At 45.4% G+C, this 18,853-nt stretch overlaps 1 protein-coding gene across 1 annotated transcript in view; it reads left to right on the top strand.

The window, feature by feature from the left end:
• LOC144792163 (uncharacterized) overlaps window positions 1-18,853 on the top strand; it is a 581,805-nt gene that overhangs the window by 347,581 nt on the left and 215,371 nt on the right. Inside the window, exon 21 of the mRNA XM_078667056.1 lies at window positions 1,897-2,028. Within this exon, the coding sequence (XP_078523182.1) occupies window positions 1,897-2,028 (132 nt within the window). The remainder of the gene's footprint in view (window positions 1-1,896; window positions 2,029-18,853) is intronic.

The following is an 18,853-nucleotide window of genomic DNA, read 5'->3' as shown; positions in this document are numbered from 1 at the left end:
AACTGCACCATGACGCTGCACACAACCTAATTTTAAGCTGCGAGGCACGCCGCTCTCAACTTTAACAGTGGCAGCTGCACCTTTCTTTTCTTCGACAGGGCTCGCTTAACTCGAGTTTTAAAAAATGGTACGCTTTTGGTAAGCAGCGCGGCATGCCGCTCGTGTCCCCTGTCAGCAGCAATCATCTTTAACAATAGCGGATGTGCCTTTCTTTCCTTTGACTCTCCAAACTCTATTTTTTCAATATTGTATGTTTTTGGTAAGCAGTGCGGCATACCGCTATCGTGTCGTCTGTCAGCCGCCTTCATCTTTAAAAATCAAAATTGGAATTTTGCCTCCCTGACCATTAATCAAATTCTACTTGAGGTGGAAGAAACCAAAACATTGTTCCCTTTACTGTCTTTAATTTGACCTGCTATGATTTTAGTCTTTCATCCAGGTTGTACACTCCTGAGTATCACGCCTGTATGCGTAATTTTTGCATCATTATTCTGAAATGAATCACTGAAACTTTTCATGAATCATAGCAATTCTTTCTTTTTGCTCTTTTTTTTGAGAAAAGGAATGTTTCAAAGAAAACATACTATGCATTTATAGACATATTGAAAAGAGAAAAAACTAATAAGATACATAACTGACATGACTACATTTCTTGGATACATGTAAAGGATTAATATAAAAAAAACAATTACTGTACAACAAAGATATTACTACGTCTAAAATACAGTTCATGAATGAATTTATGGGCATGCAACAGAACATATGCGGTTGCTTGTCAAGTGTTCTGAAACGTGTTACCATTGGAACCTCTGCTACTGGTGTCCTTTTTATGTGTAGTGTTGAACACTACTGCTGGGCCCTATTGTGGTTGGGGTCAGAGCACAAGTCTATCCCGGGATGGGATCCCAAATTCCATCTTTCAGAGTGCGCTACTATTGTGTATACAATGCGTCGATTTATGGTTGCCTTTGGCCCCATTTGTGTTTGCGTCGACGCGTTTCGACCTTTGAAGATGGGCCTGTGAGTAATTTCGGTGAAGGTCTTCTTCAGGGCAGGTGGTTTTATGGACACGTTTTCCCAGATTTGTTGTCACCGCCTTATTTGGTGCATCTAGCTTATTTCATGTTCCATGTTCAGGTCAGGTCAGGTCAGGTCATGTGGTCCTGCTTGATGGATCAGGCCTTGAAATTTGTGATGTTTGGGACCCTTCGCCTCTTTTGGTCCAGGAGCCTTAATGTTGGATTCCGGTGGTCACCTCACCCGGAGTGATGGTAGAGATTCTAAGCCATCGGTGCTGCGCCACTCACCAAAATCTATTTTTTTCAATATTGTATGCTTTTGGCAAGGAGCGCAGCACGCCGTAGTTGTGTCCTCTGTCAGCCACCTTCGTCTTTCACAATGGCGGCCGTGTATTTATTTTCTTCGGCACGGCTCACCCAAATAACTTTTTTCACTTTCTCGCGCCAGCCAGCATGGGTGAAAGTGTACTCATAACTGCTGGCAGACCTCACCCGATCCCTCGTGGTCCGGCCCATCTCCTCCCTGGGAAGGTTCTGTTCTATCTAACGGCTCTAGCCCTGGCCCCAACTGGCTGTCCGCCTTCTTCCTGTCTTCGTTTCCTCCACCCACTAACTCCTAAACGCCCCAACTAATTCTAACAACATAGTTTCACATGCACTTTTTTTTGTTAAATAATCACTCCACTGCAAACCGAAAAATATAATCACTCCACTGCAAACCCAAAAATATTAATTAAAAAATTATAATTTATGCCGCCAATAGCTGTAACTTTTACAAATGCGAGACCTATTGCATTGCAAATGCTTGTTTTTTTATTGCATTGAGAATCGTGTCGGTTGTAGGAAATTAAGTAACACCCCACATGACTCATTTCAGAGAATCCAAGAGCAGGAGCTCCTCGGCCGCTCTTTCCAGAGGGAGAAGCAGGAGGCCTTAGAAGAGCTCCGTACAGCATTGAGAGAAGAGAAACTTGAAGAGATCAGGAAGCTACGAGAGGAGCTGGAGCAGGTTAGACCCAATCACGTGGATCAGTAGATGAGTGGGTATATTTGTGAATGGGTGGAACGAGAGAGTGCATGCGAATTAAGAATTCATAAATAATGATTTCATGCACAAGTTTTAATATGCTTTTTTGGGTTGGTTAAGAAATGTGATGTATCTGAAACCGAAATTAGCTTCTTCATGACAATAAAGTTTCAGAAACATACTAGGTTATCATACACGAAATGACAAGTCTCCAAATTAGGATAAAAAAGTTTTTTTCACTCCCAACAAGCTAGTATCAAAGATAAATATAACTTTTTTTTGACTGCTCAAAAGTTGTGCTCAAGTTGTGTGGGTTAATCTGTTTCATTTGCCCAGTATGTTTGTCCTACCATCAGTGTGATGTTAGGATTTTAGGGGCCGGGCAATAAATATTTTCAGTCTCTTGTTTGGAACAACTTTGCATTTTATTTCCCATTTTCTACTTATTCAAGCCCCTTCATGACAAATAATATTGACTTTTACGTTAAAGGTTGAGATCAAGAAACAGACAGGAGTGAGAGAGAAAGTTAACTTCCCAAGGGCACCTTTGAAGGTGCGGACCCTGGGCAATTGCCCACTTTGCCCTTTCTTTAATATGTCTCTGCCTAAGATTTCTGTGAATGCTGTCCCAGCCATGCTGTTATTGTTTTATTGTTCATTCTGGCATTAAGTACCATTTGGTGGAAGTATCATTTATGCGTTTATGCTTCCTAGTGTCGGTTGTTTGTTTATTCAGAAGCTTGGCTCTTTACTGGATTGAAATCTTTCCTGCTCTGATTTGACGTTCTGTAAAATGATTTCTAATAGAGATAAAAAAAACTGTGTGAAAATTTTTTAAAAGAATGACGGGCTCCAGCATGCTGAACCAGAAAATTTTCTTTGCTATAAGTACCATTTCACTGCCCTATTTCAAGTTAATATCTACAATTTGTAGGATATTTCTTAACGTCATTTGACTGATTTATTTTTATTATAATATACCCTGTTACCCAACAAAGAAAGTACAACATACAATGAAATGCCAACACATATAAAACAACAAACTAACAACTACAACCCACAAAAATCATCATAGGTTTTAAACAGCCAGTGATTATGACCATACTTAAAATGTAACCAGACGCTGCACAATTCAAAGGGGTGCTACTATCACTTTAAGCAGAGCATAAGGAAGCACCTAGAAATATCCACCCTGCGCATGCATTATGCAACTAACCTAGAATTAGCACAAAATAAGCTAATAGCTTTAGCATATGTCCTAGAACAGAAGTCACTCAACATTATGATATGCTTATTAAATTCTCCTATTACCAAGAATGTGAAACAAAACTTGCTCCACTAATGCATTATTTTGAGGATAGTTGGGTTGGTTGCATGCACCAATCAGGCTACAGATGCCAACCCAAGTATCACTTACAGTAATGGAATGTCTTTTTTAGCACCATGACTGAAGTAGCAAAGACAAATAGCGCAGTTAAATGGTGGCATAGTTCCTTCCAAGAAATACTTGAAGGAATCCACCCTACATTCTATCAATTCAAAGAAATACTTAAAAAAGGAACAGAGCTATCCTGACCTAAGAATTGAACAATTCCTAACCCAGTCTAAACCAAAGCTCTCCAAACACAATATACAAATGCATGAACTCCTAGCATTCAAAGTTAGACACTTTATGAACAACCCAGGCCTACCATGTGTAGATTCAATCGCATTAGCCCCACTTAGAAAACAAAGAAACATGAAAGAACAATGTCATTTAACTTTGCTAAAACACAAACACTCATACTTGATTCTTTTTTTTTATTTATAAAAATCATTGAAGGAAAGTCAAAATACCAACCCGAATACAAATATTTCAAAAGACAAAAAATATTATTCATAATTAAACTTTACTATAATAAATATTTAAAAAATATGGAACCATGCAAAACAAAATAGACAACATTATTTTAACTAAATAAACACTTTTCTATCATCTATAAAATAGTCTAACACAAGTAAAAATATTATATATATATATATATATATATATATATATATATATATATATATATATATATATATATATATATATATTACAACACCATCCCCTTCAGGAGACATATGAGTCGCACAACAACCTCGCCTTCATTCATTTATTATTCGTGCAGAACAACAGATTCAGCATTGTTTCCAACATGTTTCGTTTCTCTTGAAACTTCTTCACAGGTATGCCAAATAGTCGTTGGTTTGCCACAAGTAAAGTTATTAATGTTTTTCCACTTCCGATGGCCACGCCCATTTAGGAATCACTTCCGTTTTGAAGCAGCATTGTGGTACTTGTGGTTTGCCAGCGCTTGGTTTCAATTCTAGCCCTCCAGTGGGTAAGTATGTGCTAGTTCCGTTGTGGTCACAAACCCTTTTCTTTCCACTACGAATTTGAAATGCAGGTTCCCTCGCTGTCAGTCAAACTTTTATGACTGTCTGAGGGCCAGAACCGGAGTCCAGTCTCCAGGAGCACCGCAGTTCCCAATAACACTTTCAAAGATTGGTTCAGATGCGGGGCTGCATGGCGCTTCGTTTGGCTGTGCGTTACCTCCTCGGCAGAACCACGCCGACATCTATTACAACACCATCCCCTTCAGGAGACATATGAGTCGCACAACAACCTCGCCTTCATTCATTTATTATTCGTGCAGAACAACAGATTCAGCATTGTTTCCAACATGTTTCGTTTCTCTTGAAACTTCTTCACAGGTATGCCAAATAGTCGTTGGTTTGCCACAAGTAAAGTTATTAATGTTTTTCCACTTCCGATGGCCACGCCCATTTAGGAATCACTTCCGTTTTGAAGCAGCATTGTGGTACTTGTGGTTTGCCAGCGCTTGGTTTCAATTCTAGCCCTCCAGTGGGTAAGTATGTGCTAGTTCCGTTGTGGTCACAAACCCTTTTCTTTCCACTACGAATTTGAAATGCAGGTTCCCTCGCTGTCAGTCAAACTTTTATGACTGTCTGAGGGCCAGAACCGGAGTCCAGTCTCCAGGAGCACCGCAGTTCCCAATAACACTTTCAAAGATTGGTTCAGATGCGGGGCTGCATGGCGCTTCGTTTGGCTGTGCGTTACCTCCTCGGCAGAACCACGCCGACATCTATTACAACACCATCCCCTTCAGGAGACATATGAGTCGCACAACAACCTCGCCTTCATTCATTTATTATTCGTGCAGAACAACAGATTCAGCATTGTTTCCAACATGTTTCGTTTCTCTTGAAACTTCTTCACAGGTATGCCAAATAGTCGTTGGTTTGCCACAAGTAAAGTTATTAATGTTTTTCCACTTCCGATGGCCACGCCCATTTAGGAATCACTTCCGTTTTGAAGCAGCATTGTGGTACTTGTGGTTTGCCAGCGCTTGGTTTCAATTCTAGCCCTCCAGTGGGTAAGTATGTGCTAGTTCCGTTGTGGTCACAAACCCTTTTCTTTCCACTACGAATTTGAAATGCAGGTTCCCTCGCTGTCAGTCAAACTTTTATGACTGTCTGAGGGCCAGAACCGGAGTCCAGTCTCCAGGAGCACCGCAGTTCCCAATAACACTTTCAAAGATTGGTTCAGATGCGGGGCTGCATGGCGCTTCGTTTGGCTGTGCGTTACCTCCTCCGCAGAACCACGCCGACATCTATTACAACACCATCCCCTTCAGGAGACATATGAGTCGCACAACAACCTCGCCTTCATTCATTTATTATTCGTGCAGAACAACAGATTCAGCATTGTTTCCAACATGTTTCGTTTCTCTTGAAACTTCTTCACAGGTATGCCAAATAGTCGTTGGTTTGCCACAAGTAAAGTTATTAATGTTTTTCCACTTCCGATGGCCACGCCCATTTAGGAATCACTTCCGTTTTGAAGCAGCATTGTGGTACTTGTGGTTTGCCAGCGCTTGGTTTCAATTCTAGCCCTCCAGTGGGTAAGTATGTGCTAGTTCCGTTGTGGTCACAAACCCTTTTCTTTCCACTACAAATTTGAAATGCAGGTTCCCTCGCTGTCAGTCAAACTTTTATGACTGTCTGAGGGCCAGAACCGGAGTCCAGTCTCCAGGAGCACCGCAGTTCCCAATAACACTTTCAAAGATTGGTTCAGATGCGGGGCTGCATGGCGCTTCGTTTGGCTGTGCGTTACCTCCTCGGCAGAACCACGCCGACATCTATTACAACACCATCCCCTTCAGGAGACATATGAGTCGCACAACAACCTCGCCTTCATTCATTTATTATTCGTGCAGAACAACAGATTCAGCATTGTTTCCAACATGTTTCGTTTCTCTTGAAACTTCTTCACAGGTATGGCAAATAGTCATTGGTTTACCACAAGTAAAGTTATTAATGTTTTTCCACTTCCGATGGCCACGCCCATTTAGGAATCACTTCCGTTTTGAAGCAGCATTGTGGTACTTGTGGTTTGCCAGCGCTTGGTTTCAATTCTAGCCCTCCAGTGGGTAAGTATGTGCTAGTTCCGTTGTGGTCACAAACCCTTTTCTTTCCACTACGAATTTGAAATGCAGGTTCCCTCGCTGTCAGTCAAACTTTTATGACTGTCTGAGGGCCAGAACCGGAGTCCAGTCTCCAGGAGCACCGCAGTTCCCAATAACACTTTCAAAGATTGGTTCAGATGCGGGGCTGCATGGCGCTTCGTTTGGCTGTGCGTTACCTCCTCGGCAGAACCACGCCGACATCTATTACAACACCATCCCCTTCAGGAGACATATGAGTCGCACAACAACCTCGCCTTCATTCATTTATTATTTGTGCAGAACAACAGATTCAGCATTGTTTCCAACATGTTTCGTTTCTCTTGAAACTTCTTCACAGGTATGCCAAATAGTCGTTGGTTTGCCACAAGTAAAGTTATTAATGTTTTTCCACTTCCGATGGCCACGCCCATTTAGGAATCACTTCCGTTTTGAAGCAGCATTGTGGTACTTGTGGTTTGCCAGCGCTTGGTTTCAATTCTAGCCCTCCAGTGGGTAAGTATGTGCTAGTTCCGTTGTGGTCACAAACCCTTTTCTTTCCACTACGAATTTGAAATGCAGGTTCCCTCGCTGTCAGTCAAACTTTTATGACTGTCTGAGGGCCAGAACCGGAGTCCAGTCTCCAGGAGCACCGCAGTTCCCAATAACACTTTCAAAGATTGGTTCAGATGCGGGGCTGCATGGCGCTTCGTTTGGCTGTGCGTTACCTCCTCGGCAGAACCACGCCGACATCTATTACAACACCATCCCCTTCAGGAGACATATGAGTCGCACAACAACCTCGCCTTCATTCATTTATTATTCGTGCAGAACAACAGATTCAGCATTGTTTCCAACATGTTTCGTTTCTCTTGAAACTTCTTCACAGGTATGCCAAATAGTCGTTGGTTTGCCACAAGTAAAGTTATTAATGTTTTTCCACTTCCGATGGCCACGCCCATTTAGGAATCACTTCCGTTTTGAAGCAGCATTGTGGTACTTGTGGTTTGCCAGCGCTTGGTTTCAATTCTAGCCCTCCAGTGGGTAAGTATGTGCTAGTTCCGTTGTGGTCACAAACCCTTTTCTTTCCACTACGAATTTGAAATGCAGGTTCCCTCGCTGTCAGTCAAACTTTTATGACTGTCTGAGGGCCAGAACCGGAGTCCAGTCTCCAGGAGCACCGCAGTTCCCAATAACACTTTCAAAGATTGGTTTAGATGCGGGGCTGCATGGCGCTTCGTTTGGCTGTGCGTTACCTCCTCGGCAGAACCACGCCGACATCTATTACAACACCATCCCCTTCAGGAGACATATGAGTCGCACAACAACCTCGCCTTCATTCATTTATTATTCGTGCAGAACAACAGATTCAGCATTGTTTCCAACATGTTTCGTTTCTCTTGAAACTTCTTCACAGGTATGCCAAATAGTCGTTGGTTTGCCACAAGTAAAGTTATTAATGTTTTTCCACTTCCGATGGCCACGCCCATTTAGGAATCACTTCCGTTTTGAAGCAGCATTGTGGTACTTGTGGTTTGCCAGCGCTTGGTTTCAATTCTAGCCCTCCAGTGGGTAAGTATGTGCTAGTTCCGTTGTGGTCACAAACCCTTTTCTTTCCACTACGAATTTGAAATGCAGGTTCCCTCGCTGTCAGTCAAACTTTTATGACTGTCTGAGGGCCAGAACCGGAGTCCAGTCTCCAGGAGCACCGCAGTTCCCAATAACACTTTCAAAGATTGGTTCAGATGCGGGGCTGCATGGCGCTTCGTTTGGCTGTGCGTTACCTCCTCGGCAGAACCACGCCGACATCTATTACAACACCATCCCCTTCAGGAGACATATGAGTCGCACAACAACCTCGCCTTCATTCATTTATTATTCGTGCAGAACAACAGATTCAGCATTGTTTCCAACATGTTTCGTTTCTCTTGAAACTTCTTCACAGGTATGCCAAATAGTCGTTGGTTTGCCACAAGTAAAGTTATTAATGTTTTTCCACTTCCGATGGCCAGGCCCATTTAGGAATCACTTCCGTTTTGAAGCAGCATTGTGGTACTTGTGGTTTGCCAGCGCTTGGTTTCAATTCTAGCCCTCCAGTGGGTAAGTATGTGCTAGTTCCGTTGTGGTCACATATATATATACATGATTTTTACTTGTGTTAGACTATTTTATAGATGATAGAAAAAATCATATATATATATGTGTGTATATATATATATATACATGATTTTTACTTGTGTTAGACTATTTTATAGATGATAGAAAAGTGTTTGCTTGTTTATTTAGTTAAAATAATGCTCACCCATATAAATAAAACATTGCCCACCCAATCACATAAAGATAACACTAATGACGTTGTAGCTGAAGTCCTGGTCAGAGAAATGATGATCGTGAAAATACAATCCCAATGGATAAAAAAAGAGTCAAAACAAATCCAAAGATAAACCCCAAAAAAAGAGCACCCAATACAAGTCCAGTACTCCAAGGAATCCATCTAAAACCAAAACAAGTGGACAAACGAAATAAACTCACCAAGAAAACTAGAAAAATCAGGGCAGAAGTAAAACGTGATGTTTTGTGGAAAAAAAAATCCTTGAACATTTAATTAATATTCCTACAGGAAAAAGAATGTCTGATGTCTGAAAATAAAAATCTGTAAAGGAAAGAACATATAAACCCACTAAAAAACACAACTCTAGTACAAACCAAAGCACAGTAAAAAACAAGCATTAATATCGGTGTTAAACCCATAGAATACACATATCAAATATAATTAAACATTACATTTTGCAGTACTGCGTACCACAGTACAATGAACTTCACTAAACATAATATACTAAAGGACCACCAAATTATGAAGACTGCCCTAACTAAGGTGCTGATTATGATGACAGCGAGACTGCCACCGACAGCTCGTCAGAGGCAGTCTCACCGCCATCGGAGACAGGTTTCCTGCCCAGCATATTTCAATTTCAAAAGACTTTATTTGGTTCTAAGAAAAAACCCATAAAAGTTGTACAACACCATTGAAAATATAAAAACATGCATTTCATGACAATAAAAATATAATAAACACTCCAATAAAATAAAGAAAGATATATATGTGGGGTCAGTAATGAAATATGGGGGAATAGCAAACTGCCAGTAATCGGGCGTACAAATACATAGCTGGTGGTTGAGCATATTACATTGGTGGGTGGTTTCATGGTGGGCAGAAACACCGACTGTCACGCATCTGGCGGGCTACTTAAGCCCCCGATGTGGCGCAAGCCCCCGATGTGGCGCAATCTCCACAATGGTGGCGATGCCTACCAGGCTCCACTGTAGGGATTTCGATGTCCCTCCCCGCCAGCCATTCCATGGCGGTTCACCCACCATGGAAAGGCTGGCGGAAAGGGACATTGGGGCCCCCAGCGGGCCCCCCTTTCTCCTTGGCCCTTGATTGTGGGTGTTGGTGGGGCACCATAGGCATGGTGCCTGCCATGTAGTGCAGGGGTATGTTCCCTGTCTATTTCTTGCACCCGCAGCTTACAGGAGATAGGCCGTGTGACAGGCTTGGAGGCAATCGCATTGTAATGAGGTTGACGTGACCGCCAACAGCATGTCGGGCGGTCCCATAATCCAATAGGGCATGTCCGCCTGCCATCCTAATCAGGCCCTAAGTCTAAACACCTCTCCACTACGCCCTTCGAAAATAAGTTTAAAATAGTCTAAAATGAACCAGAGAACAACAATAGAAAACAGCAACTGAAAACTTCACGAACAGGGTGAAGAAAGACTACAGAATCATAGAAATGGGATAAAAATAAGAAAAGATTTCCATTCCATTGGAAAAAAAATGTAAAAAACGGTTTTATTTAAAAAAATTTAAAGGTAAGAAACATGTTAAACCATTTCTGTTTAAAAAATATACAAAAATGTTGTATGTAAAAATATGTTAAAAATTCTGATAAATAATATAACATAATGCAAGTAATGTAAAAAATGACATATTCGTTAAAAATGTAAATCCATGCAAAAAATATAATAGAATTACAAATCAATCTTTTTACACTACTCTAATAGCATATGTGCAATTACAATTCTTCTGAATTAAAACAATGTTTTTTTTCTTTGAAATGAAAAAAATTAAAAAAACTGTTAAAATTATTAAAAGATAATGCACTGTAAAAAGAGCCATTTAGTAAGATGTTTAGAAAATGCATTTAAAAATAAAGTGTAATAAATACTTTATAATAACTACATTAAAAAAAGAAGGCAAATTATCTATAAAGTAATGAGTATAGATTTTTTAATGTACAAAATAAAAAAATGCTAACAAATGCTAACAATGTATTGATATCACATTAAGTATTCACAATTTTAAAAAAAATCACAGTGAAGAAAGTGCTATAATTTGGGGAAATTCTAGTTTGCTGGTGCAACCTTAATATTAGCCACATTACAGGAAACTCACCTAATTGGGAACAAGTGCATGGCCCTACATAGGGGAGGGTATAAACTGGTGGCACAAACGGGATTCACCTCTGGGTCACGAGGGGAGGGCATACTGATCAAAAACGCATTCCCCCTCACAATACAGGCCTCGTGGTAAGACAAGCATGGCAGATATATAGGGGTTTCGGGCCAATGGGAAGGGAAGACAGCCACGTTCGTCTCAATCTATGTCCCGCCTGGCCTGCAGTCGGACACATTTAAAGACCTGAGCTCGATCTTCTTGACATTTCCACTGGAACTATTGGTGCTGGATGGAGACTTCAACACGGTAATGGCTGGGAAACTGGACCGACATCCGCCTCGTAAACTTAGGCCCGCTCTGAAGTGGCTTTCTGATTTTTTGGACACACTAGGACTGGTGGATAGCTGGCGGGCACACATTCCAGGCAGAACACAATACACGCACGTATCTGGCACACACCACAGTTTGTCACTCATAGACTATATCCTTGTCCCGGCTGCGCAGGGCCATGCTCTCTGGGAGGTACGTCACCTGGGTTGGGGCATTTAAGATCACTCCCCTGCGTGGCTCAGGATGGAATTAGACCATGTTAGTTTCGGTAGAGTAGCCATGGTACTTGAAAGACCCGACTACAAGGAAGAACATTGCCAAAGCCACTGATAGAAACTTCCAAGAAAATGAGGGTACGGTCGACTCAGCACAGACCCTGTGGGAGGCGTATAAAACTGATATCCGGGGAGAGACGCTCTCCTTGCTAGCAGGGAAAAAGAGGGAAAGACAAGCTGAACTTGAAAGAGCAGAGGAAGACGTGTTAAAATCAGAAGAGGAAATGGCCCGAGCAGTAACCCCTGAGGGTCTTCATCTCCTGAGGTTAACGCAAGATGAGTTCCACAGTATCGCCAGGGATAGAGCCAGGGCGCAGAGTAGAGAGGTCCAGAGTAGAATCTACGAGCACGGAGATAAGGCCGGGAAGCTGATTGCTTGGCTAAACAGACGGGAGTGGGCGTTGAGACTGGTGCCCGAGGTACAGTGGAAAGATTCCCACGCCATTACAGACCCGCAGGCCATTGCAGACACGTTTGCTGACCACTATCGCGTTATTTATAGTACGACTGGTAGGTTCACTGAAGAAGAAAATAGTGAGATGATTAGAGATATCAAACTACCCATGTTCTCAGGCGAAAACAGGGATTACTTGGAATCCCCACTGACGGACGATGAAGTGGCACATGCCAATAGAGGCGTGCATTCAAGGAAAGCTTCAGGACCCAACGGTATTCCCATCGTACTATGTAAACTGGGATCTAATAAGCTCACCTCCTACATCCGTTCTATGTTAGCGGAAAGTAAGGAGAAAGGAAAGCTCCCATATGACCAACAAGTAGCCAACATAGTGGTCATATACAAAGAAGGTAAACCCAGGACCAGCTGCGCATCCTATAGGCCAATATCGCTTCTGAATGTGGAGCCCAAAGTCCTGGCGAAATTGCTAGCGACACATTTGATAAAAGTAATTACCACCCTGATCCACCTGGATCAATCGGGTTTCTTGCCCCATCGTAATACAGCCTTCAATCTGCGTCGCTTAAAGGGAGGGCTAGGTAGAACCCCTACAATACTGGAGCCGGAAGCCCTAGTATCATTAGATGCCACCATGGCGTTTGACATGGTTGAGTGGCCTAATTTATTTGCAGTTCTGGGCAAATTGGGCTTAGGTCCGCAATTCACTGGCTGGATTTGCCTCCTGTACTCTGACCCAATGGCCCGGGTGGTGGTGAATAATCGCAAATCCCCAGATTTCCAGCTGAGCAGGGGCACTCGCAGGGTATAGGGAAATCTCTGATCCTTTTTGCTCTGGCACTGGAGCCGCTGGTGGCGTGGATCAGGCAGGACCGATCTATACGTGGATTGCGGTGGTCATTGGAGTGGGAGGACAAGATTTCCCTATACGCGGATGACATTCTGCTTTTATCTCACCAATCCGAGAGCATCATTGATCTGCTTTCTGGACATACTGGCAATCTTCGGCAGATACTCTGATTTCACGGTAAACTGGTCCAAATCGGTGCTTTACGTCCTTCGGGGTGACCCGCCTGCCATTCCGAGTACTTGCCCGATCCAGATTGCTCTTGAAGGTTTTAGATACCTCGGTATTTACATAACACTAGATTTGAAACTCCGCTTTATCCGCAATCTTGACCCACCCATGCTGAGACATAAGAACTACGTCACTCATTGGAAATCCCTTCCGCTCTCCATGCTAGGTAGGGCGGTGCTTTTTAAAATGATGGCTCTGCCTCGGTTCATGTATGCACTCCAAAATACAATGGATCCGATCCCGGCGTCCTACTTCAGAGAAATTGAGAGTCTCCAGAGACAGCTTCTCTGGGAGGGTAGACCCCGAATAGCGTTCTCAAAGTTAACTCTAAACTTGTACGTTGGGGGAATAGGATTGCCTGACCTAAAGACATACTACTGGGCGTTCCAGCTCGCGGCTATCAACCACGGGATCTATGGCCACCCAAATGATCCCGGATATGCCATGGATAGGTTGCAGCTCCCAGGGGGAGAGTACACTAGAGCATTATACGCTGGGCCCCATAGATTCCCGCTGACTGGCCCAACGGCACACACTGTCCAGATATGGCATGCAGTCAATAGACACCTGAAGTGGGAAAATAAACTCACACTAGCCACTCCACTGTAGAAACTGGCAAACCTCTGGAAGTCCAAGGGTTTTGATAAGTGGGACCTCATTGGGATCTCGCGAATCAAAGATGTTTGGGGGGAGGAAACAGTCCACACATTTGACCCACTCAAAATACAATTCAGTTTGAGAGACTGTTGGACCTGGGATCTCCAAGTCACATAGGGTAGCTTGGCACTAAATGGGAAGGCATTATTCAAAGGCACATGTGTTAAGTTTACGTCACACCCTGTAGTAACTCAACATCCCATCCACTCAAAAACAACACTACACCAAATTTTAGGAAAATACGGATTGCTTTATAAAATACTCTTTAGTAGTTTCTTTCAACGTCTAGCACAGTCTTCCTTTAGTACAATACATGTTTCTGTTGTCAATGTATGGTTAAGCAAAGTTACATTAAGCAGCATTAATTCTTTTCTCCTTTCTTCAATTCAATAACACTGGGATATTACTTGCAACTTGACCATTGAATTTAGCTTCTACAGCTTCAATTAGGATACACAGAATAAGTTCACTCCCCCGTGTGACAAGTCTAAAGACAGGCAGTAAAAGTTACATTTATCTTATACCCAGTTTCGTTGTTCTCAAGTCCCAAGAGAGTATTTATCCCTCACAGAATCAGTCTCAGGCTCTAGAATCTTGTTTAAGAGGAGTCGCCCTTTTCATCTGCTCCCCCCTTAACTACCATACAGCCCTTTGACCTCAACTCTTATGAACAGTGCATCCTTGCTGACAATGAACCCTCCGTTTTCGTTATACTGCCTTCTACCCTTCCCACAGTGCAATGCTCTCCTCCAGGAAGACTCCCCTAGAGGGAACAACAGGTTTTCCAAGGTGTCACACACTCGTGGCGTCCGGGTAGTCTATTTGCCAGCACAATATGAAGGGAAGATGTCTCAAACCTGCTGCTGATCGTCTGGCCCTTTTCTTGTTTATTAACAGCCTGCCCGGCAGTCTCCACAGACGGGTTCAGTGGCTCTCCCCTCCCTTCATTCAAGACCAAAACCCTCGCAGGTTCAGGGGCTCCGCTTTCCCCCCCCCTTTACGGTCTTACCGCGTGGTTGAAGGTCTCGTTCGTCTACCACTCGCTCCAGCTGGAGCCTCGATACCCCCAAGATCTCGGCACTTGTATAATTCCGACCCCCGCGCTGCACGATGCAAAGCAGCCTGCGGGGTCGGAGCTCCGCCGCGTCTTCTCCGGCGTCCCTCTCAGCTCCAAGTCCCGCCCTCCTCTCGCTCGTCAGAGGGGGAGGAACTGCGCAGGCCGGCCTCCTTCAGGCTCTCGTTTCCCGTCTTCCGGGAGCTGGCTCGCCTGCATCCGCTGCTCTCCTCAACGCTGGACACTCGCTCACTGCCCCGCTGATCCCAGTCAAGCCGCCCAGCTAACTTCTCACTACAGGGGCCCAGGGAATCAGTGGCTGTAGTTTGATGACGGCGTGATCTCCCGCCAAGCACTACCGGGTAGGTTTTAACTACCTACGGCCAATTCTCCTCTCAGGGAAGGCAAGGAAGGGATTAACCCCTCAACATTTGAGTCAACAATACAGGCAGGGGCACCCCAGGGGAGGAGAGCGCGAGGACGGAACAATCCTCTAGTTATTCAGGTCTTGTCCCAACCGACTTTCCTAGCCAATTTACGACGTTCTCCTCAAGGAAGGTTGATGGTTTCAGAAGTCTTTAAATAAAGTGGAGCTGTCAGGGCTCAGTCAGTAGGCAGGGGGCTACATCAACAAGGTAGGGCTGCTGAACAAAAGGTCAGACCATCTCCTACCAGTGCGCTTGCCTCCCCACTCTAACGCTTCACTCCTCACTAGGCTCTCCCTGGCTCTCTGGTCACACACTAAAATGGCCGCTCACCCACTGGCCCTTATATAGGCAGGCCATTGGCCGCTAGAATTGACCAGAAGGTTCTAGATCATTCCCATTTTATCCTATGGGCCCTGTGCTTGGAATTACAGTTATGACAGTTAATGGCGACCATTTTGTGGGTCTCATATTTTCTAGTCAGAAAAAGGCATCTAGGCCTCAGGTAAAGGACTATGAGGCAAAAAGAGCATCTAACCCCTAGGTCAATACCTTTATAAACAAAATCCAGTGGACATGAAAAGGTAAAAAGAAAAGGTTTGAGGGGCAAAAAGGGGACAAAATAAATAATTAATAGGAGGGGCTACCCAAAGGGCAGACAGGTTTAACACGCGTCCCCCCCAGCTGAAAGTGGGGAGAGCTACCCAACCCCTTGGGAGTCCTCATCACTAAGGCGGAAATACCTAGAGAGACCGTCTGCATTGGCGTGGTCCACTCCAGGCCGATGTTCCACCTGGAAGTCCATTCCCTGTAGGGAGATGGACCATCTCAACAACTTAGGATTTTCCCCCTTCATTTGCATCAGCCAACGAAGAGGTCGATGGTCAGTCTGAACCAGGAAGTGCGAGCCAAACAGGTATGGCCGCAACTTCTTCAGAGCCCATACCACCGCAAAAGCTTCCCGCTCAATTGCACTCCACTTCTGTTCCCGGGGAAGCAGTCTCCTAGACAGGAAGACTACAGGCTGATCCAGACCCTCTTCATTGAGTTGCGATAACACTGCCCCAATGCCATGCTCGGATGAGTCTGTCTGGACGATGAACTCCTTGGAGAAGTCTGGGGCCCTCAGGACCGGTGCTGCACACATTGCCTGTTTCAATTTTACAAAGGCTTGCTGACAAGCCTCTGTCCAGACTATCCGTCGAGGTTGTTTCTTGGATGTGAGCTCTGTGAGGGGCGCTACAATAGTGCCATACCCCTTCACAAAGCGACGGTAGTAACCTGTGAGGCCCAGGAAAGCTCGGACCTCAGTCTGGGTCTTGGGGGGTTCCCAGGCCATGATTGCCTGGAGGGGCTGCACTGTTCCCCCTCCCACCAAGTGGCCTAGGTACACAACCGACCCCTGCCCAATCTGACATTTGCTGGCCTTGATTGTCAAGCCAGCCTGTTTCAGGGCCTGGAGAACAGTTTGCAAGTGACGCAAATGGTCCTCCCAACTGCTGCTGAAGACGGCAATGTCATCCAGGTAAGCAGCGGAGAAAGCCTCCATTCCAGAGAGGACCTGGTTCACCAGCCGCTGAAAAGTGGCAGGGGCGTTCTTGAGCCCAAAGGGCATCACACAGAACTGGTAGTGTCCCTCAGGTGTGGAGAAAGCTGACCTTTCCTTTGCTCCATCTGTAAGGGAAATCTGCCAGTACCCTGAAGTAAGGTCAAAGGTACTCAGGTATTGGGCAGCTCCCAGCCGGTCAATCAATTCATCCGCCCTAGGGATCGGATGAGCATCCGTCTTGGTTACTGAGTTCAGTCCCCGGTAATCCACACAGAACCTCAGTTCTGGAGTGGTGCCTGGTGGGGCAGCTTTTGGTACTGACACCACCGGGCTGGACCAGGGGCTACTGGAAGGTTCAATAACTCCTAGCTCCAGCATCTTGGTAACCTCACCGTAGATACTAGCCTTCACCTTGTCTGACAGCCGATAGGTCTTTGACTTCACTGGTGGGCTGTCTCCTGTGTCCACATCATGGGTACACAGGTGGGTTCTTCCCGGGACAAGGGAGAACAACGAGGAGTACTGCTCCAATACCTGGCGGCAGTCCTCTCGCTGCTCAGGAGTTAGGGATGGGGAGAGAATCACTCCCTCCACCGACCCATCCTTTTCTTGAGACAAGAAGAGATCAGGGAGAGGCTCGCTTTCTGCTTCCTCGGCACCATCAGTCACCATCATCAAGATGACCTCGGGCCTCTCATGGTGGGGTTGGAGGCGATTGGCATGCAGCACCCGTAGAGGCTGTCGAGGGGTCTTAAGATCCACCAGGTAGGTGGCCTTACCCTTCTTTTCCAACACCTCAAAGGGGCCTGCCCAACGATCTTGAAGGGCACTTAGCTCTCCAGGTTCCATCACCCACACTTTCTGGCCAGGCTCCAACTCCACCGGGTGAGCGTTGTGGTCGTACCATTCTTTCATTACTGCCTGACTGGCTTCCAAGTTGTCAGAAGCTTGCTTCCACAACTTTGCCATTTGGCTCCGGAAGGCCAGCATGTAGCTCACCACATCCCGAGGAGGCTTTCTGGGAGACTTTTCCCATCCATCCTTCACCAGGCTGAGAGGTCCACGCACAGGGTGCCCGTACAACAGCTCAAAGGGTCTGAAGCCCACTCCCTTCTGCGGCACTTCTCTGTAGGAGAATAGCAAACAGGGCAGGAGGACGTCCCATTTCCTCCGCAGGCTCTCAGGCAGACTTCTTATCATGCCTTTCAAGGTCTTGTTGAACCTCTCTACCAGTCCATTGGACTGGGGGTGGTATGGAGTGGTGAACCGGTAGGTCACTCCACACTCCTTCCACATTGCCCGCATATATGCTGACATGAAGTTGGTCCCCCTGTCGGACACAACTTCCTTGGGGAAACCCACTCGGGTAAAGATCCCCATCAGGGCCCTAGCCACAACAGGTGCAGTGACAGTCCTCAGAGGAATTGCCGCTGGGTACCGCGTGGCGTGATCCACCAGAACCAGGATAAACCTGTGACCAGCTGTAGTTGGTGGATCCAATGGCCCCACAATGTCGATGCCCACCCTTTCAAAGGGGGTGCTAACGACAGGAAGTGGTTCCAGGGGAGCTTTCAGCTTCACCCCTGTCTTCCCACTGGCTTGACAGGATACACACGTCCGACAGTATGTGTCAGAAGCCACTTTCATCTGAGGCCAGTAAAAGTGGGGGACAAGCCGGGCAAAGGTCTTGTCCTGACCTAAGTGTCCTGCCAAGGGAATCTCATGAGCCAATTCTAGAAGAAAGGCTCGGTATCGTTGAGGGACTACCAAGGCCCGGGATAAACCGGGCAAAGGTTCCTTAGGTTCACTGTAGAGGAGTCCGTCCTCCCAGTAAATGTGGTAGTGCCCTGCAACGTTCCCTGCTGCCTGGGCTTCGGCCTGTCGCCTCAGTCCCTCAAGGGTAGGGCACTCCTTCTGGCCCTTACAGAACTCCTCCCTGGTAGGCCCTCCCTCCACATGCCACTCAGCAGGGATGGGTAGGTCCTCCAGGGAGACTACTTCCCCCTCCACGGACTCCTGGCCCACCACCGCAGGTGGCCGATCTGTCTCATGGGGCGTGGAAGCTGAAGCAGGCTTCT

This window comes from Lissotriton helveticus, chromosome 11 (assembly GCF_964261635.1).
Source record: "Lissotriton helveticus chromosome 11, aLisHel1.1, whole genome shotgun sequence".
Lineage (NCBI taxonomy): Eukaryota > Metazoa > Chordata > Amphibia > Caudata > Salamandridae > Lissotriton > Lissotriton helveticus.
Note: the sequence above shows the minus strand (reverse complement) of the source record. Positions and strands in the feature narration are given on the sequence as shown.